This window comes from Rattus norvegicus, chromosome 14, assembly GCF_021556685.1.
Source record: "Rattus norvegicus strain SHRSP/BbbUtx chromosome 14, alternate assembly SHRSP_T2T, whole genome shotgun sequence".
In the NCBI taxonomy this organism is placed as follows: domain Eukaryota; kingdom Metazoa; phylum Chordata; class Mammalia; order Rodentia; family Muridae; genus Rattus; species Rattus norvegicus.
The window spans coordinates 41,085,195-41,108,047 of record NC_141547.1 but is presented as its reverse complement, the minus strand read 5'-3'; the positions used below and the strand labels follow the sequence as shown (position 1 = coordinate 41,108,047).

At 46.9% G+C, this 22,853-nt stretch overlaps 1 protein-coding gene and 1 long non-coding RNA gene across 4 annotated transcripts in view; one reads left to right on the top strand and one right to left on the bottom strand.

The window, feature by feature from the left end:
- Nucleotides 1-8,098, bottom strand: part of Bend4 (BEN domain containing 4) — a 35,819-nt gene extending 27,721 nt beyond the window's left edge. The window contains 1 exon segment of one of the 2 annotated variants that reach the window (NM_001447004.1): nt 7,360-8,098. In NM_001447004.1, coding sequence (NP_001433933.1) covers nt 7,360-7,885 — 526 coding nt within the window. In that variant the 5' untranslated portion in view covers nt 7,886-8,098. 2 annotated transcript variants of the gene reach the window in all.
- Nucleotides 7,951-22,853, top strand: part of LOC108352745 (uncharacterized) — a 35,564-nt gene continuing 20,661 nt past the window's right edge. For both annotated transcript variants that reach the window (XR_015637420.1, XR_015637421.1), the window contains exon 1: nt 7,951-8,115. This is a non-coding gene — a long non-coding RNA (uncharacterized LOC108352745). The remainder of the gene's footprint in view (nt 8,116-22,853) is intronic.

Sequence of the window (22,853 nt, the reverse complement as noted above, 5' to 3'; positions counted from 1 at the left end):
CCTGTTCAGCGGGGGCTGCCTCCCATTTCTTCTTCCCTTTAAGAGATTCATGGTAACAGACAAAACATTGCAGAACACAGGTGCCAGAAACTCTTAATTTATGACAAAATGTAGCTAGCTACTGGCTTTCTCTGAAAACACTGGCTAGATACTTTTGTTTGATCTCTTTTAAGTAAACAACAGTGCGATGAGGTCTTCCTTGGGGTAGAGATGACAGATGCAGCAAAATCCTCTAGAAAACTCAGCACCTGTGATGAATGAAACCACAAGTCTAGCAGTCTGCATTGTCCGTGAGCTGTGCTACACAAGTCTCAACCCAGCTATGCAGAAGACCAAACAGGAGATCATTTAAACCCAGGAGTTGGAGACCAGCTTGGGCAGCACAGTGAGGCCCCTTCTCAGAAAACGTGGTGGTGGTGGTGGTGGTGGTGGTGGTGGTGGTGGTGGTGGTGGTGGTGGTGGTGGTGGTGGTGGTGGAGGAGGACAATGACATAAGGCAGAGACAGGCATTGAACTTCTGTCTAAAACTCAATGCCTATTATTTTTTTGTTTTTGATTTTGTTTTTGTGTGTGTGCTTTTTCATGATGTAGGTATTAGGGAAGAGGGATCTAAGTGTCCTTCGGGATTCAAGTGCCTGGTTCAACTACTTAATTGGAAGACATAAAGATATCCCAGCAGTGCCCCCAATATACTGAAATATCCATTCCCCAAGTCTGTACAATGCTACCATTCTGGGGAATTCTGAACACAAACTCATTGTCCAGGAGAGGACTACAGACTGTACTGGGATGGGAGACTTGGGTGATTATGGGGTCTCAAATATCACCCACTGAGGGATGGGGAGACAGAACAATTGGTAAAGGGGACACACACACACACACACACACACACACACACACACACACACGGATCCTGGCTCCATCTCCAGCACCCATATAGAAGAGATGGATGTGGGTCCATGTTTGCAATCCCATCGCTGGGAGACTAAGAGAGAAGGGTTACCCTGGGCTCTCTGGCTGTCAGCCAGCCTGCTAGCCTAGCCTAATCAGTGAAACCTTGTCTAAAAACAAGGTAAAGGCTGGAGAGATAGCTCCTAGGTGAACAGCCTGCTGTAGAAACACCAGGATCTGAGTTCCATTCCAAGCACTTATATAAAGGGACGGGGGTGGGGGAAACAAATGCCTATAATCCCAGCACTGGGGAGGCAGAGACAGGAAGATATGTGGAGCTTGCTGGCTAGCCAGGATAGCTAACCGTCATCTCCAGGTTCAGTGAGGGACCCTGTCTCAAGAAAAATGGGGTGACTGTCTGAACAGGCCCCATCCTTAACGTCAGAGCGACTGTCAGTTGACAGCTCATGGAGGATGCTTTGGGGGCACCCGTGCTCCAGTGCATTGCCACACTACCATGCATACATGGATAGTGCTCACTGGCCTCAGTGGGTTATTACGGAAAAGAAGACACTGAGTTGGAAGATGCACACATGGGTCAGGAGACAGGGAGGAGCTGGCAGGGAGGAATGAGGCTAGATGTGGTCATATGTTCTGTTCCTATTATTCCTATGAATTCGCAAAACATAAAGAACAGGAGGGGGCAATTGAGGAAGTCACCCAATGGTGACCTCTGGCCTCCACTCCCCCCCAATACCCCTGCAACACAGAACTTTTTGTTTCAATAGTGTTTTCAGATTTATTCAACAAAGATAGGGGGTGAAACAAGACCACCTTTGAGAGGCTCAAGTTCCAGGATTGCTTTCTTCTTGACACATTTCCTTACTTTCTCATCTTAAAAAAAAAACCTGTGTGGGGAGGGATATGTATCATATCACCTGTAAAGGTCAGAGGATAACCTCAGGTGTCAGCACCTTCTACCCTGTTGGAACACTGTCATCGCTGCGTAAACCAGCCTTCCCCAGCAACAACCAGGGACTCTTCATTTCCATCTCCTATCTTGCTATATAGGGGTGCTGGGGTTCAGGCTTGTGCTGCAGCATTTGGCTTTACACCTTGCAAGGCAAACAGTTTACTCATCGACCCACCTCTCCAGACTATGTCCTGATTTGGGGACAATACTACTCCAATCTCCTGTGACAAGGTCAAGACCTAGGAATCTTTCCATAGCCCTCTCTGAAGGATGGTCCCCTCTCATTTGAAATACCCAGCCAAATACATACACCAGGGTGCCATAGCTCAGGGGTGTGGACCATCTCAGTGAACATAAAACAGGGTTGGCAGAGAACATCATGGCTCAGCTCAAAACCCTGAACTCAAACTTGGTCATTGATGAAGGTGCAGAGTCCCACTCTGGGCCTTTGTCCAAAGTCCTACAGATCTCTGGGTGACGTCTCTGTATTGGCCTAGGAAGAGAAGAGCTGAACCTCCCAAGGGGAGAGGTGTTCCACTCTTGCCATTTTACTTCCTTGTTTTTGTTCTTTTATTAGTAAAATCAAAGGGTGGTATTGATTGGGGATGCTCACCTCTACCACAAGAGCGGTTTTCATTCAGTTTAATCCTATAATCCCACACAAGACCTTATGTTGTATCTACTGTTTGCATTTTAATCATCATGGCTCCAATTGATTTACAGCTCCTACCCCTTTACCATAACCTTGACAAAAGGGATGAATACAGAAAGAACGGCTAAAACAGAACCTCCTAGAAAGAGCTGCCCAAACACACTTGTTCAGTGTCCCACAAAACACTGAGTAGACTTACTCATGCTGATGAGTCACATTACAGCATAGATTTTTAGGGGGGGACATCTGACTTAGGGACAAGCATGATTTGTTTTCTTAATTGAAGGATAAACTCATAACATGCTGAGAAAAATCATTATGTAATATACTACATTATGAAGGTAATCTATTAAAGTGCACTCAGAAAACCAGAGAATGGCGATGATCACAGACTAGTTTTTGCCTGCAGATTTAAAAAGGCAGATTTTTCAAAGATTCTGAATCTGCTCTCAGAACCAATCTACAGAAAAATCGCAACTGTAAACTGTTAAGGTCGAATTTTCCCTCTTTTCAAAACCTTGACATATCTGGGCAGTGTATTTTAACACCAACATACAGAGAAGTGTGATAAAAATATTAGCATTGCACTTGGGGGAGGGGAGCCTCTTATTTCATATGCACCTCAATCAGCAATACTTCAAGTTCTGGAAGATCTACAGCCAGAAATGCAGGAACTGTGCAGTCCCTTACCACTAAGAAAGGGAGGAAAGTTCTGCTCCCTATGAATCCAACCAGATGAGTGCTGACCCTGGAGTCCTAACTGAGCAAAGCATGAACATAGGTTTTTCATTTTCTTAACTGTTTCTTTTTTTTTTTTTTTAAATCTCTTGCCATAGAGTGCCTAACACTCAGGAAATATAAAGTCAACAGTCTACAAACAGACTTTTAAAGGCTGTCTATTCCACCATGTTAATAAATCACAATCCCAGAGCCCTCTGGATGACCACTTAGTATGCTTCACAGCGCAGCCTGCTGGGAGATAACAGCAGCTGTGAACTATGCCCACCCTCATTCTAAAGCCCAAACTCGTGATTATTTTTTTTTAATTAAGATTTCCATTTCTTGAGATTCTTCTGCACTTGCGGTTTTAATCCATCCTAAATCTGATAAGTGCCTGTGTGGAGGATGGGACCAGGCTATCACCACTGCCTCTTCTCTACTCTAACGGCCTTCTTTGTAGGGAAAGCTGTGCACAGAACGTGCCCATCACAGCCGATCCCTCAGAGAATTCCCCCTCTGCAAGGGAGATCATAGTGCTGAAGATTAGTGGTAACCTTTTGATTTTTAGCTCAGCCAAGGGTAAAATACATTAATATTAAAAACGCAGAAGCAGAAAAATTTTAGTGACCTATTCCACATCCACACGTTACATCCACTAAAGGACTTCCAACTAGTTCAAAACAGAGGACCCCCTTAAAATGTCAACCTCTTTCTAAGAGGGCTTCATGGAATGGTCCAGGAGACAGAAGTCAGAAAATCAGATTGTCCTGGAAAACAGCAACATCGTCTTAAATCGACGAAAGATGCCTTAAAAAAAAAAGCCAACCAATTTCTCCCCCCATAATGGCAAACATCAACACAGCAAAACAATGCGATTTTTCTAAATAAATAAATCAATGATGTGTCAAAAATTAACAGATGAGTTAATATACTCGGTGCTATCAGAAGCAGGTGGTGCTTGGTAATACTCATCCTGCTCAGTCAATCCCTGAATATTTTCTGGACCACCGGTATATAAAGTAGGATGCTGTTATTCGTGACGGCAAACAAAAGCAATCATGCCTGCCAAGCGCAAACTATAACAGGCAGCATTTCAGCTCTGCTAGACAGAAAGTAATTAGAATGCTTTTAATGTCCAAAAGAATGATGCTGATAGGCTGCCACAGATGTGTAGATTTATGAATATTTATATGGTGGTTTATGGCTGACACTTTTATCAGTTGAAGAAGATAAAATATCTGCCTGACTCAAAAGCTTGACAGTCAGGTTAATAAAATCTCATTAAAGAGAATGACCTATGCAATTATATAGGATTTATTGTAATTCATTTTTGATTGTACTCTGCTTAAAGATGCAATTTCCCATTTCCTGATGCCAAATTTAGGCCGCGTTATCAAGATCTACGTGGGTTTTAACTCTAAGCCTCCCACGGAGGGAAAATATGCTTTTAAAAAACCATGGCGTATTACCCCTTTTAAGGAAAATTATACTCTTCGTGAGATTTTTTATAAGAATGTTGAAAAAAATCTATTTTTAATGGCATTTTTCTTCTCCCGACGGCTTGCAGCATTTAACGGTAAACAAGACTCACTCCAGCCCTTTCATCCTTTCAGATATTTACCGTGGACAGTCAGTCATCTCTCTGTGCCGAGCTCATCTACCACAATGCTGTTTGACTATTCTCGGCTGACCAGGGGGCCTGAACACGCAGCACAATTACTCTGCTGAGAGAGAAGGCAACAGGCAGGGCCCCACCTGCCCCGCCCCCACGCGGTCAAAAGGCCCTGGTGAGCACACAAGCTCATTGGCTCAAAGTGGCACCATCAGCGCCCCAAAGAGCCAATCAGTTCTTTATGTGGCTGTCCCTCTGATGGCTACTCACATGGCTGTGCCTGTTGAGAGATGGTCTGTCCATTAGTGAGTAATATTACCTTTATTCTATGGCTTCCCCCTCTGCATCCAGAACATTCCGTGACACATAGAAGAAACCTACTATCCAATTCCCATCTTTCCAACACCACCAGGCAGGCATCATCTAGCCCTACACTCCCATCCTGTTGACCTTACCCTGAAGACCTCATTAACAGACAAAATCCAACAACTAAAATAAAAACAAAAAATAAAAGAACCCCACTCCCCTTGCCCTATACACACACAAGAAAAGCCCTGACCAGGACCGCCTTGAGAAAACTGGTAACAAGTTTGAAGGAAAAACAAGGCTCCTTCCCATCCTTAGATTCAGTGACAATGGCTTCTAACTTATGACAGAGACAAACTAAAACAGGACACTAGAAAAAAAGTACCGAGGGGAGGAGAAAACAAACCCAAAAAATTCCAAATGAAGCAAAGACGACAGAGAAACTTCCAGAACAAGAGCAACCAAGGCTGAGAGAAATAACCTAGTGACCACTGGGAAAGAGCAATCTATGGATGCAAATGGTAAGGAGGGGTAGACTAGAGTGTGCTGGAGGAAGTCAAAGACTGAACGGCGATGGCTTGAAAGAAATGCTTGATCAAGGGCTGAACCGGGCAGCTAAAGGACCAACATTATACAAGAGTGCAAAAATATGGGAAAAGGATTCACACTGCTGAAAAGCAACATAAAAAACTCGCAAAAATGGGGTTGGGGATTTAGCTCAGTGGTAGAGCGCTTGCCTAGCAAGCGCAAGGCCCTGGGTTCGGTCCCCAGCTCCGAAAAAAAGAAAAAAGAAAAAAAAAAACAACCAAAAAAACTCGCAAAACAGGGGTAATGGGCACAGTCAAGAAGTAGCAGGAGAGCCCCAAATGAGTTCCAAGCCAGTCTGAGATACAGCAAGGCCCTGTTCCAAAACCAAAAGCCAATGGAACATGAAAAACAGAGGAGAGCCTAACAATGAATAACACACACACACACACACACACACACACACACACACACAGAGGGATATGAGGGGTAAAGGCAATGGGGGCCAAAAAAAATCACCTCAGAAATAGTAAGGAAGCTGACGTAAGAACTCCAACTCAGAATCTCTAACATCTCCAAATCACTGGGGATACGACAGAAACAAGTCTTCACTAGAACCTGCAATTAGATTTTCTTTCTCCAAACCAATCCTTCACATGCCAAAATATTGACAAACGGCAGAGCTCTTAGCATAGGCGTCTCTAACTCCTTCAGAGACAATACCCATCTATTGTCACCAGGAAAAAAAAAAAAAAAAAACCCAACGCAAAGTCTCAGATTCGCTGACAATCTGACTCTGGGAGGCTCTCAAGTGCACTGAAAGGCCTGAGCAGGGACTTTAGTTCTGATGAGCCCATAAACGTAGCTGTGTGTCCTTCCCTCAGGAGCAGGGACTGCGTGCAGGCCTTGCTCAGTGCTCACTCACGTTCCCTAGAGGAGATAAAATCTCGACCTCTGGGCTGGTGATCCCCTGGAGACTCACTGACAGAGAAGCCAGGGTCTCACAGATAGGGTAGATGGGGATTTTAACTCTGCTCTGTGGATGCTCCGATGGAGCGACCCCTTGCTCAAACCAAAAAACCTTCACTCACCACGCCGCAACCCAGAGCAGCAGAACCACGGATAAAGCTAGGGGGCCGTGCGCCATGGACACGGGAGCGCACTGAGAACAAGAAACCCAGAGACCCCAGGAGGAGCCCAAGTGGCCCAGGACTGCCCAGTTGGGGCGGCGATCTTCAAAGGGCAGGCCCCCCTTGAGGCAAAGATCCACCGCGAAGGACAAGCAGGCGGTGGGCGGGAAAGGGAAGTGTGGCGTGGGGAAAAAGTGAAGTGGCAGGGGAATAAAATGGGCGTCTCCTCGGAGTGGCCTGGACCCGCTGTCCCGGGCCCGTCCCCTCCCCAGCTCCCCGCCCAGGGCCTGCTGTCTCCGCAACCCCTCCCGCCGCCCGCTCCGCTGCTCGCCAGGGGCCCGCACCACGCAGCCACCTGTTAAGGCGCGCGCGCCGTCGGAAGCCCTGGCCACCGCGGCTCCGGGAATCTTCCAGAAGTTACTACTACCCGAGCGCAGCACGCTCCCAAGGCCCTCGGGGACCGCGTGCACCACCTTCCCGGACCCCCCGATTCCCACGCCACCCCACACCACCGCGGGAGCTCCGCAAAGTTGCGGCCCGGAGTCTGTACCTGCACTGAGCTCTAGGCTGGCGCCGTCGCTACCCGCGCCGCTGCTGCCCGCGCCGCTCGCCGGGCCAGGGCCGTACCTGACGACGGCGGCGAAGGACGACGACGACGAGGCGGCGGGGGCCGCGAGGGGCGGCGGCGGCGGCGGCGGCGGCGGCGGCGGTGGCGCCGGAGTCCTCGGGTGGCCCGGGGGCGCGGCGGGTGTGCAGGACGGCGACGACGAGGAGGCGGCGGCGGCGGCGGGGGCCCGGCCTGACCCGGCCGGGTAGGACGGCTGCGTCGGGAACGGCGGCGGCTCGCTGCTGCTGATGGGCACGGCGGCGAGCGAGGCGAAGGGCGGCGGCGGCGGCGGCGGCGGCAGCGGGGACGGCCGCGCGGGCGACAGCTCTAGCAGAGAGGGTCTGTCGTAGCGCTTGGCCAGCGCCGGCCGCCGGCTGGGGAACGTCTTGAGGACGCTGTAGGGGCCGCGCTGCTTGTAGATGCGGGGCGCGCTGGGCCCCTCCTCCGCCGCCTGCATCTCGGGCTCCATGCCGAGTCTGAGGCCCTGCCCGCCCCGCGCGCGGCTCCGGAGGTGGCTCGGCCGCCCGGCCGCCTGCTCTACCCCGGCGCGCGCCGGCGGGAAGGCGTGTGTCTGCGCCGTGGCCGCCGCCGCCGCCGCTGCCTGTCGCCGAGCCTGGCATCTCCGAGCCCCCGCGCGGGGGGCTGCCGCCCAGCGCTGATTGACAGCCCGCCTCGCCAATGCCTGGAGGGAGAAAGGAGGTAAGGAGCAAGTGTTTAGGGTAATATCTGCTAATGATGATGGGGGCGAGGCGGGGCCTGGGCCCCGGCGGCCCGCGCGATCGGCGCCTCGGACAGGGTCGTGGGGGGAGGGGAGCCCGCGGCCCGAGGGGACCCGGTGGGGGGAACGGAACCTGGAGGGCGTCCCGGTGGGGACAGGTGGAAGAGGTGGGGTCCCGGCTCTCTCCGCTGTGGACGTGAGGCGGCCGCGGTTGCCGGCAGGGTCCGAGCTTTGGAAAGGAGTTCCCGGCGCCCTCCTGCGTGACCTCCCAACTCTCGGAGTGCACGAAGGGGGTGGTACCTAGAAGTTAGGGCGGGGTCGCCCGAGTGCAAGGGTGGGACAGCAAGTTCTTCTAGAAGGAAGCTACACCCCCCACCTTCCGAAAAAGAACAACTTGAAGGACTTGGCACAGGCCTCTGGGAGGTTTGTCCTGCCTTAGGGTCCTGCTGTCCCAGGTCTGGCGGCTGAACAAGAAAGCGGTCAGGGCCTAGAGCTTCCATACTGTTCGACTTGTTCTCCATAGGGAGCTGAGAGAGAGAGAGAGAGAGAGAGAGAGAGAGAGAGAGAGAGAGAGAGAGAGAGAGAGAGAGAGAGAGAGGGGCGCCATCATTTCTCTCCATTCTACAGATTTGAAAACTGAGGCTCTGAAAGACTAATGGAAATTATGCAAATTCACGCAGAGGAGTTTGTGAGTGAGTTGCAGGGTTGCATGAATTTAAAATAGCTGGTAGATGGTGCAATTAGAAGGAAAAAAAATGGCCTCGAGCTTCCCTCTGGGATGGTGACTGCCTTGAACAGTATTATCGCCATACCAAAGTGGCCTAGGATCTCACTTCCTGCCTTGCTCATACTACCTGGCACCACCAGGCTAAGGATTTAGGGGCACACAAGGTCTCAGTACTTGTTTGAATGAGGAAGACCTCAGTAGTTTGCCGGGGATGCGTAAGGGTCTTCAGATCCGAGGAAGGGTTCTGGCCTCTTGACAGTCACTCCTTCCAATCTCAGAGGAAGCATCCTTCATTTAGGCCCACCCCAGTCCCAGCACCCCTACCTCCCAAGACTGGATTTCAACCTGGTCCATCATTATCCAGGTCCTTGATTGATGACTCTCATCTCTCCGATCTACAGTTACTTTTTTTATTCAGAACTCTCCTTTAGTCTTGGAAAAGTGACCCATTTTCTTCAGGGGGCCAGGTCTTCAACCTCTCATTTTCCAGATCTCTTAAGAATTCCTCTACAGTTCACCCTCTCTGGACTGTCTTCCTCTCCTCAGCAAGCTCCCCAGATAGTGCCGTGCCCCTCCTCCATTTATTAGAGATGAAATAAATAACACCATAAATAAAAGTATTTGGGAGTCCGGGAACTGTCAGGGCTGATTAGGGCATAGAGGACATTTTCTTTCTCATTATGCAAAAGCATTTCATGGGGAAATAAAAGAGGTTTCATTGTAACTCATGCATGTCATATTTCAAGGAATTCAAGATATTAATCATATTTAACATTATTTGCAACGTTTCTTCTCCCTGGCTTCTGAAAACTGCTAAATGAGGACACGTGGATCACCGGGAAGAAAGGGAGATGAACAAGCAAGGGACAGTTAAGAGATAATGAAATGGGGGTGAAAGACAGGGAGAATGGGATGCCCGGGAGATGTTTCTTAGTGAAAAGTGGGGGAGCGGCTTCCGAGATGGGAGACAGCTGAAACTGAATGATATACGAGGACATAAATGGTAACAAGCCTCCCCACACTTTCCTGTCTAGAGAGCAGTTCTGAATTTTTGCATCGAAATCTTTCCCTCCCACTTTACTCCCTGATCATTTGCCAGAAACTCCCTGCTTTTTGAAAAGAAATTAGGGTGGTCGTGGTGGTGGTGATGGGGCTTAGAAGACCTTCAGTCCTTTGGTGAAAAAACGATTTCCTGATCCTGGGGGAGAGCTTTCTCTTAGATTTATTGACTTCGTTTGTATGAGTATACCACCTGAGCATGTATCTGTGCACTGCATGGATGCCTGGTGCTGGAGGACCTAGCACAGATGTGAGCCGCCGTGTGGGGGTTGGGAATCGAACCCAAGGCCTCTGGTTCAACAGCAAGCACTCTTAACCACTCAGCCGCCCCTCCAGCCCTTATGTATATATTTTACATGTATGTCATATTTGCCATTCAAACACCTTGACTGGGAACGCTGCTTTCTCTATGTTTGATTGACTAAAGGGACCACCTTTCTATGTTATACCCCAAAATAGCTGTTTCTACAGAAGTGAATACTTAAATGAGTTGCTGCAATTGTGATCTCTAAATGCAGGTGTTGGAAATGTAGTCCCCAGTACAACAATAATGGGAGATGGGTAGACATTTAGGACATATGGGCTGTGTCCTCGAGCTTGGGTTAATGCCTGTTATGAAAGAGCTTGGGGTTGTGAGTTTGAATTCTTGGTGCGCATGTGGGCGATGCCTCTGCCCTGTATGGTACATGTTACCAGAAGGCTCTAAAGGCTCTCAGCAGATGCTGAGGTGCAGCAACCCTGGATGTCTCAGCCTTCCGAATGGCAGAAGGAAACAAAATTAAAACAAAACAACCACCCAAGCAAAAGCCACTCATATTTATAAATTGCCTAGTTTGGGGTATCCTGTCATAGCAGCAAAAGAATACACCTTGTGTAGGGATTGTTGCAACATTTTATTTTACAGTATAGAAATGCCTAGTGAGTAAAGTATGGAAGAATTTGGAAGAATAAACTTGAAAAAGCATAGGTTGCTTTATTAATACTCTCAATGGTGATTCTAGTAAAGACTGTTGCAGGATGTTTGATCATGTTGTGTCCCCCACAAATTGGGAATTGGAAATCCCGTTTCTTGTTGCGGTGTGGCTCAGTCCTAACATACACCTTGAACCCAAGAGCTGCAGACAAGAGCTAAATAAAGTCAACGGGGTAGGTAAAGAAGTGGAGCTAGCAACCAGTTGATAAATTGAATGTTTGGGACTCAGAACTATAGGAAAAGTGTGGAATGTTTTCCCTTTAGTTAAGCAGTTTTGAGCCATGGTAGGAAAGTATGGTTTGGTGGGTCCCGCCTGTAATCCCAGCACTATCCTCCCAGTCCGGCACCCACTTAGGAGGCAGAATCAAGTGGCCTGACCTACTGTAACTTGTACTCAGACCCTATTGAAAAAGGAGGGTGGAGAGAAGGAAAGACGGGCCTTCTGATGAGTCTCTGAGGGGAATGAGGATGAAGTGAGCTGGGGTAAAGACCATCTTCATTCTACAGAACTCTGACTTAGGAGTGTGAGGAAGGCAAAACTTGTATATAAAGAATAATGAAGGGGTTGGGGATTTAGCTCAGTGGTAGAGCGCTTGCCTAGGAAGCGCAAGGCCCTGGTTCGGTCCCCAGCTCTGAAAAAAAGAAAAAAAAAAAGAAAAAGGAAGAATAATGAAGTACTACGATGTCTGGCAGAATAAATATCTAGGCAGTTGCAAAGCCTACAGAAGACTTCGTGGCTTCTTTCACCTGAGAGATGAGAGAGATGATTTAGAATGAAATTCATGATTGAAGTGGGTACAGAGCAGGAAGATGGAGAGATTTTCAACATGGCGTGGTAAGAGTGAGAAAGCATGCCCCAGAGAGAATACTCCAGGTATAGCCAGGAACCCTTTTGCTCAAGAGATTTTCAGGCCCCATTGCTCTGTCTGAATCTGGTCCTTGGGATAATTAACCATGTTTCTGAGATCTTTGAGACAAGCCAGGACTTTGAAAGCAAGGTTTCCAGAAAGGCATTCGCTGACCAGAGCCACTGCCACAGTGGACAGCTTCTGCATTCCGGTGCAGCACTCCCTGGCTTCTCCAGGTGTGCCTCAAGCTAGATGAGGTTAGCTCAGAAGGGCAGAGATGGTAAGCTTTGGAAGTATTGGCATGGGCCAACTCAGTTTACAAGCTATGGGGCCAATTTTCACAGATGTGTTAGACAGTTTGGAGAGTCAGGCAGAGATGTGTCAGAGGACCCAGGTTATTACAGAACATTCCAACTAGGTCAGCATTTAGAGAAGGCATGTCCTCCAAACAGTCCAGCCACTAGTGTCCAGCCCCATCCTGGGAAAGCTCAATAAACCCATCCCAGCAGAGGGTGGAGAGTGTGCACCTAATACTTATAGGGCCCAAACCCGTTAGGGATGTGGTTCTCAATGCTACGACCCTTTAATACAGTTCCTCATGTTATGGTGAGCCCCCCACCCCAACTATTCTTCATAATTGTAATGTTGCCTAATGTAATCATAATGTAGACATAATGTGACCTCTGTGAAAGTGGGTTGTGGACCACAGGTTGAGAGCCACTGCTTTAGGGCCTCTAGGAGGTGCCAAGTGGTTATTCTGGAGTCCTGAGGTTTAAATGTTCACCCTGTTGGGTTTGGACTTAAAATGCTCATCTCAGCACCATATATTTGTGGTTTTGAGCTAAGGTCTCACTGTAACCTAGAGTGCCTTAGAAGTCACTGTGTAGCAGAGTCCAGACAAGAATTTGAAGTAATTCCCCTGCCTCAGCCTCCGAAGCACTGGGATTACGGCGTGCTGGGGTTCCAGACCTTACCCATCCTTCCTGGCTCATGGTTGTGATTTGGAGGTCAACAATGTGTCTGAGTTCACTGGCTCCCAAGTTGTCGAGGAATTAGGCTGAGAATGAATTAAAGTACCTGATTTAGATGCCACCCTTGGACTTTGGACTTGCGACCTGGCACTGGGATGAATTTATACTTTGTGGGATTTTTGAGATGGACACTTGTAATTCGTATGGGGAAATAATGTATATTTAAGGATGGGGGCAGAACAGTAATGATTTGAACATGTCTCCCAGTATTATGTAGTGGAAACAATCCACAGTGGGACAGTGTTGAGAACTAGGGCCCAATGGGAGGTGGTTGTTAGGTTCTGGGGGTTGTTCCTCCCCCCATGGGTGGATGAATGTGGAGTATGCAGACTGGAAGCTTCAAGGACTCCCTCACTCACACGCTGTCTGATGTGTTATAAAACAGGGTGGTTTTTTTTTGTTTTTGTTTTGGGGTTTTTTGTTTGTTTGTTTGTTTTTACCAAATATGACCTGCATCCTTGGACTTCCAAGTCTCCAGAACGATGAGCCTAGCAAATGTCTAGTGTCTATAAACGGTCCTCTCTGCAACTCTGTCACAGCATCCCAGAAATGAACTAAGACAGAGGCTTAGCTTTGCTTTCTAGAAAAGGTCTCCCAGAAGAAACGTATTAGAAATGTAAAGCGGTCACCTTCCATATCCACACACAGGCAGCTTCTCAGCCTGCATTCCAGAGAACGTTTTCTTTGATGAGAGCCCCTGTCATCCAAATGCTTAGGGCGCAGATATAAGAGAATCATGATTTCGAGGCCAGTCTGGACAGCTTAGGAAGACCCTGCTCAAGATAGAATTTTTAGGGGTTGGGGATTTAGCTCAGTGGTAGAGCGCTTGCCTAGCAACCGCAAGGCCCTGGGTTCGGTCCCCAGCTCCGGAAAAAAAAAAACCAAAACAAAGATAGAATTTTTATTTTTATTTTTATTTATTTATTTATTTATTTATTTATTTATTTATTTAGTTAGTTAGTTAGTTAGTTAGTTTTTCGGAGCTGGGGACCGAACCCAGGGCCTTGCACTTCCTAGGCAAGCGCTCTACCACTGAGCTAAATCCCCAACCCAAGATAGAATTTTTTAAAAAGGCCAGTAATATAGCTCAGTAGTGGAGTGCTTACCCAGCATGTTCAGGTCCTCCTGAGTTCAGTCCTCAGTAATCAATAAGAGAACGAGGGAAAGGAAACAATCCTGGTTACCCATTCCTTAGAACATAACATGGGCACTTGCTCCCAAGCGTGGAGTAGCATAGCCCTTTAAACTGTGACTGTCACTCCCCCTCCTGGGCTAAACTGAACCCAGAACTGTGTGGGATGTGTGGAACAGAGCTCCCTGGAGAGGCAGCATCTATTAACGATCCCCCAAACTGCCTGACCTTGGCTGACCAGCACACTGTGTGGATTGATGGACAGACACTCAGGACCAAAATTACTTTGGGTTTCTTAGGCCCTTTAATAGTCCTTTACTTCTAACCCTGTATCTGTCCTAACATTCTTGTGACCCGGCTAAGATCTCACAGTGAGTCACTGACCTTAGGGGAGCCGTGGCTGCCGCCAACTCTAAAGCTAAGAAAATTCTGACATCTTGACCTGTGAGGAAGACGTCCTTTCTGCCGTGCAGTAGCTTCTCTGCAGTTGTCTAGCAGTGATCTTGAAATGTGTCTGTTTATCACCTCCTTTGTTCTGTGGCTGTGAACAAAGCCTCTTCTCCAGTGGAACATGATGTTCCGAGAAGCCGGAATCTGTGTCCTAGCCCATGGTCACTGTCTTTGCCTTAGAATAAGCTATTTTCTTTTCCCCTTGAATGCCAAGTTTTGCTTTGCAACTCTTTGGCACAAACGTAACAGAGCTAAGCCCTTAACAGTCATAAGTAACATTCAGTAAACTTCTTGTTCTGCTGCGTGGTCTGAGTCATAGGATGGTGAGTTCACCATTATCTGCTCTTGGGGGCCTTACAGAGACTGATCGGATGGTGATTACACTCCTGCTTTGTATCTTTTTAGATACTTACTCTTATCTCAAAAATAAGAGAAAGTGAACCTTTGAAAGCCAAGGGGCTATATATGGGACAGGGTGAGTTTATGATTGGCAGCCTGTCAATTCCTTGAGCCACCCAGAATATAGCTTTTAAATAATAACTCAGCCATGGGAAATGTTTTTTATTGCACCAATTTCAATGATATTTAATGAGCTTCTGATTGACTGTTTGATCTCCCAATGTTTTGTGCTACTTTTAATTCATTTCGTATAATAGGGGAAAAAAAGTAATTGGAATAAAATTTTGTGACAAGATAATGACCTTCCACTTTGAAATTAAATGTCTGATTAGCTTCAACATTTTAATGCCGTGATGATACTGCAGCAGGCACAGAAGCGTGCGTACTGTCATCCCATAGGAAGTGACTGGGACATAGGCCTTTGCTTTATTTATCGCATGGTGAAAGGGCGTGGCAGCTATGGAATCACAGACATGGAGCCCTAGGGGAAAAACTGCAGTCTGACCGAACCCACGTCTGTGGTTTTTAACAACTCGGGCTACATGGTTGTACAAACCATATTTAAATACCAGCAATGGAGGTCTCACTGCCTCCAAGTACGTCATCCATTCACCTGGATATTAGTCAAGAAATATTTATTGTGTGTCTACTGTGTGCTTGGTGTCTTTATGGGCACCGAGGGATACAATGGTGAAGCATTCCAGGGTTCACTGAGGGAATGAGGAGAAGGTAATGCGTTAGTCCCCAACTGTCAAATTTTTGAGAGCTGTAGTTATTGAGAAAAGTGGATAAAGGGTGTTCTTTTCTTATCCATCCTCTTTTCCTTCCACATTGTTCAGGAAGCCTCAAACCTGCTACAGGCTGAGGATGACCTTGAGAGCAGGGAGGACAGCCATTAGGTGGGCTGATTTGAAGAGCACAGAGAAAGGCAAGAGGTTAGGCGTGTCAGGCAAATGGCAGAACGAAGGGTGAGAGCAGGTGGAGGCTGAGCAGGGCCAGGCTTGCCAAAGAATGTCAGAGAACATTCTGCAGTGTTCTGACCGCAGTGCGGACTCACGAGGGGCGGAAGCTGTGAAGTGACGTCACCGGGTTTATGTTCTTAAAATCTAATTCTCAGCAGGGGTAACGCACGCTTATTAACCCAGCCCTTGGGAAGCAGAGGCAGAGGGATCTCTGAGTTCCAGGACAGTCAGGGCTACATATACAAAGACACCAAACAAAACAGCAGAAGACCATTTTCAGAAAAGCGACTGCGCTAGGGACTTTATTTGGCTTACCTGATAGCCTCATGGTTTCAAAGGAAATCACATATTAGTATCGAGAGAGGAAAGGAAGGTTAAAGAACAAATGTATAGATTCATTTTCCACAGGAAGTGGGCTAAGGAGGGAGGGAGTCTTTCCCAGAAAGGATAACATGGATGTCTAGTACTTATCTGAGCTTGAAAATAAAACAACAACAAAAATACAACCAGTGGAAGACAATGAGACAGCATCAGCAGGTAACTCCAAACCGAGGGTCATCAGGCATGACAGTGTCCGATGAAACCCAGTGTTTTTTTCTGCACTGCTTTTTAAAAGAACAAAAGAACTATTTTAAAGTTTATTTTCGATTCACAGGAGGTTGGAAAGATGGTATAGGATGTATCTAGTTTTACACGGAGTTCTCCTTGTGCTGTCTACATATGCCCACCGCAAGACCTAGAAACCCTTTCGGGATTTCCCATGTAACTCGGTGCCGTTGAGACCCACCTATGTTTGTTGTATGTGTCATTAGTTTGTTCCTTTTCATGACTGCATAGTAGCCCTCGGTATGGCTACGCTATATGCTTCTAGCCAGTCCTTTTTTGGGGGACATTACAACTGTGAACAGTCTGGGGTGACTGTGTATGTACGGGCGCTCTGACCAATGCTGTGCAGGTTTTTTGTGTGGAGTTAAGTTTTTTTGTTTTTTGTTTTTTTGTTTTTGTTTTTTTTTTGTTTTTTTTTTTTGTTTTTTGGTTTGGTTTTTCCAAATAGGATTTCTCTGTTCTGGAACTCACTCTGTAGACTAGGCTGGCCTCAGACTCAGAGATCTGCCTGCCTCTGGCTCCTGCATGCTGGGATTAAAGGGATTAAAGGGTATAGAAACCTGTGCTACTTCTGCATGTTAATTCTTATTCTCTGGGACTAAGTGGCTAAGCATGGGTTGTTGGTGTGCTTTACTGTGTCTTAAGGATTCTTCTTACATTTTTCTTTTTTCTTTTCCTTTCTTTTCTTTTCCTTCCTTCCTTCCTTCCTTCTTTCTTTCTTTTTTTTTTCCTTTTTAAAAACAGGATTTGTTTGGCAGTAGAGAGACAGCTTTTAAACCAGCAGGTGTGTGATCCTTTTAAAATAGAATTGTGCTTCTTCTGGGTGGGTGTGGTGATGTATGCCTTTAATCCCAGCATTTGGGATGCAGAAGCAGGCAGATCTCTGTGAGTTCAAGGTCAACTTCATGTACATAGTGACTTCTAGGACAGTCAGAGCTACATAGCAAACCTCTGTAGTGAGACCCTGCCTAAAAACAAAACAAAAACAACCATACATAGACGCACGCACGCACGTACGCACGCACGCACGCATGCACGCACGCACGTACGCACGCACGCACGCATGCACGCACGCACGGGCATCTACAAAATCAGCTTTCAATCTCCTCTTTGTTGTCTTCCCTTCTGTTAGCTACCCTTTGCCTCTCAGAACGGGCTCCTCCCTCCACTGCAACCTCACTGGCCTTTTTGAACAGGGCAAAGGTATTTTAGCTGAAGTGCTTTTCCCTGGAGTGTATACACAGCGTTTCTCCATATCTCTTCTAGGCTTTCCTGGGGTATTCCTGTCTCAAGAGGCCTTCATTAGGCTCCCTGCTTACGACTGTAACCCTGTCCCTGTCCTGTCCTACACACACACACACACACACACACACACACACACACACACACACACACCTCCCTTCCTATCTAGCACTGTCACTGTCTGTCATACTATAAAGTGCCATCGTGGTGACATTATAACTCCCTTACAGGTCTGCTGAGTCAGTGTGTAGAATAGCGTCTAGCACATGGTAGAGGTCCCGTGAACCTGCTGGGTGAGGAATGACTTTAAGAGCTGTGGAAGCAATTGGAGGAAGTGCTAAGATTACATGGGACAGAGAGGTAGCAGTCATGCTAGAGGGAAGAGGACACAGGTAGAGTATTTCAGGAAGCACATGTACTATCTTAGTCAGCTCTGAGCAGAGAAGAGACGGTCTTCGTTTTGAACTTAAATTTCCTCATTTTCGTTTCCTACCTGTTGTTAGGATTACTCAGGGGAGGCTCAATCTTCTTGTCATTCTCTCTTCCAAATGAAGTCCATGACAGTTTTCTTCCCTTTCTGTAAAGGAGGGTCTGTCTGTAGAACCTGTTTGGAAAAGTGATAGCCTTTTAAGGAGTGCATAAAGGCAGTCATTGAAAAAAAATGAATTACTGTTTCTTTACACCAATAGTATTCAATTCATGAGAACTCTTATAAATAGTAAGAGACCCCAAGTAGGGGAATACAATGGAGGGGAGAAGGAAGCTGAGTGTGTGTGTGTGTGTGTGTGTGTGTGTGTGTGTGTGTGTGTTTGAGACAGTCTCACCACAGGGCGTCATAAAGAAACCTAGCCTGAGGTGCCCACAAGGACTAGAGATTCTATAGTACGGAGTAGTCACGCATGCTTCTGAGCTGTTATTAGCAATCCCCTCAACCTCCCTCCCACCCGTTCTAGTCTACGTGTCCATCCATTTTGCTGGAGTCTGCCGTTACATGCTAGTCCACATGGCCCCAGAGGTTGTCTGCTGTGTGCAGAGTATCTATTTCTTATCAGATTCGGAGGTGTCAGCCCTGAGTACCATTGCCTAATTGGGTCTCGATGATGGATGGTTTCATCCATGAACACTTCCAATGTTACAATGTGAGTAGCATTTCCCTTGAAGCAAAGAGAGAAACAAAAGAGTTGAAGAGATTTCCCCATACCCACACTCATTGAGGAAGTTTAACTAAAAATTCTCCAATTTAACCAAAGTAGCTGGTGACCCTTTTGAAGTTTTGCAAATTTAGCCATTTAGTTCCTTACTCTTCACTTCCCTTCAGTGCCTGAGGAAAAATCACCTCCAGAGAGCAGAAATTACCAGGGACAGAAATAGTAAATGTTTGAGGTATTTAAGAAAACAGAGTGGTACTTCGAAGACCAGGCAGGAAAGAAAAAAGGAAAGAAGATAGATCGCAGGGAGACAAAATGTGTGTGATCCAGGTCTTAGGTTACTGTGGCAAGATCAGTTTCCAGGCTGCCTCTGCTAGCCCTCTCCCAGCCTGTGGACTATATTGTAACAGGAAGACCAGGTGCTACTGTGTCTTAGTGTTTAAGCCAAGGTTTAATCTCACAGTAGTACAGGAGTGTGGCCCTCCATAGAGAGGTTCCTGAAGTGAGCCTGTGAAATACAGTCCTAGATATTGGCAACTTTAGGCTTTGTAACAATCCACAGAATATCTAAATTAATCAGTGCCATTAGCCCCTCAGCCCCAAAAGCAACTGGGTTTGTCTGGTTGCCCGGGGTAGTTCATAGCTTGTTAACAAATTTGCTCTCAACAGTCCAGTTGGCTTTGGAAACAAGTAGAAAAATGTTTTTAGTGCAAAAAAAATTTATTCTTTTCTAACTAATTTTCCCACTATCCAGGTTGCTAGATGTCTTCTGGGCTGGGGAATAGGAGCTCTTTTATTGTCATTTTAAATTTCTTCTTCTGTCTTTGTAAGGCAGCGGTTGTTAACTTCATGGATTTCATGAAGCTTCATAATGGCTTACTGGGCAGTGGAATTGTTCAGTGGGTGGAGACACTCGATACTAAACCTAATGACCCGGGTTCAACCTCTAGGTCCTACGTGGCAGAAGGAAGGAACCAGCTATTGCAAGTTGTCTTCACACACTAAAAACAATAAAAATATAATAGTGATTTACTGTTGCGTGTCACTCGACCTTCTGGGCGATTCTCCTTACCACTGTGGTGTCAGAAGTGCCTGACAACCAGGACTTAGCTGCTTTGTTTTATTAGGGAGCTTCCTAAGGCTGCTGGAGCAAAGTATGACAAACAAAGTCTTGAGCAAGATGTATTTTCTTAGGGCTCAGGAGCTTAGAAGTCCAAAGGCCAAGCTGAGTGCTGTATTGGACCTGTAGTCTAGTCATCCAAAATGGCTGAAGCAGGAGGATCACTAGAGACCAAGAGATCAAGGCCAGCCTGGAGAGCATAGGAAGATCCTATCCATCTTATTTACTTGTATCCTTATTCTGAACATAATGCTTGATCAAAATGCTTTAAAGGGAGGAAGGGCTTGTTTGGTTTCATGGTCTTAGAGGGTTTTGTCCGTGATTGCTTGATCCTGTTTGCTCGAGCAGAGCATCATGGCTGCTGGAGCATGTGGAGCATGTATGAGGAGAGAGAGCTGTAACTTCATGCTGACCATGGGAAAGACGCAATACAGGAAGACACAAGAGCAAAATCAGACCCTCTAGAATACCCCACATTGACTGACTTCATACAACTGGCTCTCTCTCCCATCCTCCCACACCTGCCAATAACTCACCAAAGAATGAATCCATTCCCTGGGTCATCCAGTCTTCTCTGGAAACATTGCAGACACAGCCAGAGGTGAGCTTTACTCATCTTTACTCTCAGCCTGATCAAATAGGCAAGATACCCAGTGGTCAACCCACACAACGTCAGCAGAACTGGTTCCTTGTGAGAATCTGTTTGCTTCTTTCCTCCCTCCTGCTGGTTGGTTGCTGGCAGTCGCTGGGGTTCCTACCTAGTTTTCACCTTTACCTTTACTCAGGATTTCCCACTGTAAACTTTTCTTTGAGTCCAGGTTTAAGTCATTCCACTTATAGTATTTTCTTACACTAGTTCTGGCATAATCCCATGGACTAGGTTATACGGTCTTTGCTACTTAGCAGAATGAATCATGTCGAAAGGTCAAGTCTTGATTTTTAAGCCTCTCAGAGTCTTTATCACTTAATCTATGTGCGTGGATGACGAAGGCACATGCTATGTGTGCACAGCTTTGGGTTCTCAGTAGCTCACAGAACACGAGGCCAGGCGTGTGGCCACTACAAACAGATACCTTCATACTCTGTACTTTGCTAAGAATCCCATGGGATGCTAAGGATGATCCCCTCTTTTCTGTGGCCCCACTATCAGAGATCATGGGCAGCAAACTTATTCAGGTTTTGGCTTTCAGAAAAATCACTAAAGACACACTTGAGCACAGTGAATCACCAGTCTAACTGTCTGGGAGAGAATTTTGGAGATCCTGATAATCACATTTCTCTTCTAGATGAAAACCTCTGGGATGAGACCTTGGCATTGGTAACTTAAAATAACTGTCTAGGAAGCTAACTATCGTGGCTGATGCCTATAATCACAACAATTTGTAAACAAGGGTGGGTTGCTGTGAGTTTGAGGCTAGCTTGGGCTACAGAATGAGACCTGTTTTAAAAACAAAACTCTTCAGTTCGTGGATGTCTATCTATGTCTGTCCTGGTATTCATTGGGTAGCCTCAGACTTGAGGCCAGCCTCCTGCCTCAGCCTTCTGAGTGCTGTGATGGTAGAGGTGAGCAACCAGGCCTGACTGCACAGTTATTTTCAGAGCCACTGTACACAGCATGGTATAGGCTGTTCACTAGGAAGGCAGGATGCACATTCTCATTTGTGACTAGCACACACCTCTGGGGACAAGGTTACTTCAATTAGAGAGCCATCACATTTTCTTCACATCTACGTAGGGGCAAAGCCCAAAAGAAAGAAATGAATCCAACCCACAGGACTGAGGCTCTGAGCAACTGGTTTATTGGGTCTAAAAGAGGCGTAGACCTTTCTAAAGGAGGGGAATACATTAGGTACGGGTAGGAGGCTTCCTGGGAGGTCAAGGCAGCAATGTAAACTTTCAGCCCTTTATAGTATTACTTTTGGTTGCAAGGGACTGAAATCCAAGCCAAACTAGATTTAGGGCAGAGGGAATTCTTCCACGTCCATGGTTGCTGGGGAAGGCGGGAGGGAGGGAGGAGGGAGGGAAGTGGGAGGGAAGGAGGGAGGGGAGGAAGGTACTGTCCTTGGGATGAGAGACAGGCTCACCGATTGCAGAATTTTTTCTCTTCATCTTATTTTCACCCCTCAATTTGCGGCAGCCATGGCTCTCAACAGAAATGTAGCTGCCCCGTGCACCCTGAACCCTTTCACTATTGACTGAAGTCATTCCATGGGGTTGCTAGGGTCCCCAGGACAGCCCTGGAACTGCTCGTGGGGACATAGGAGCCCCTCAACCAGGGATGCTAGGGAGACAAAAGTCCTTGCTTTCTTTTGCATCTTCCAGAGAAAAGAAATGAAATGCTTCTCTTTTCAGACTTGAATAAAAACCACTTCTGGGGGTGGTAAAAATTTTTCCTAAGTCAAGTTAGATGACATTCTGTGAAAGTGTAAGGCAAAACCAAAGGACAAGGACCATGAATATCAAAAGTGGGAGCCAGACAATTTCAGGGTACGCTTTCTCTCTATCTTTCCTTCTGATTGGGGAAGTTCAGAGGGATCGATCCAGACTTGTTCACAGATACACTAGTGCACACAGACGTGCTCTCCGCACTCTGGCTCTGTTACCCAGGTATGCCTTCACCAGAACATGTAAGACGGTGGCTTTTCTTAGGTTCCCTCTCCTTTAATGAAAGAACCTAGTTTTCACCCCACTTGGGTGTCCATGCTCTTCAGGGAAAGTCATTTGTGGATGCAGAAGATGAAGAAATAGGTATTACCTCTTTCTTGGAGAGCCGGGCCTTGAACTTATGAGGGCACAGGTCTTTCAGAGTTGATGCTAGCACAAGTGCTCTGGAATTCACAAATCAGCATTCCAATACGGCTTTGCTTTTCTATAAAGTTGAGAGCACCTGCCCTGCCCCCATCCCACAGGCGTCCCATTTACAAGTAGGGGTTGGGGAGTAAAGTCCAGTGGGACAGGCCATGGAGCATGCTAAGCTCTCGCTGCCAGACAGGTTAAGAGCCACATTGACTGTTCACTTATC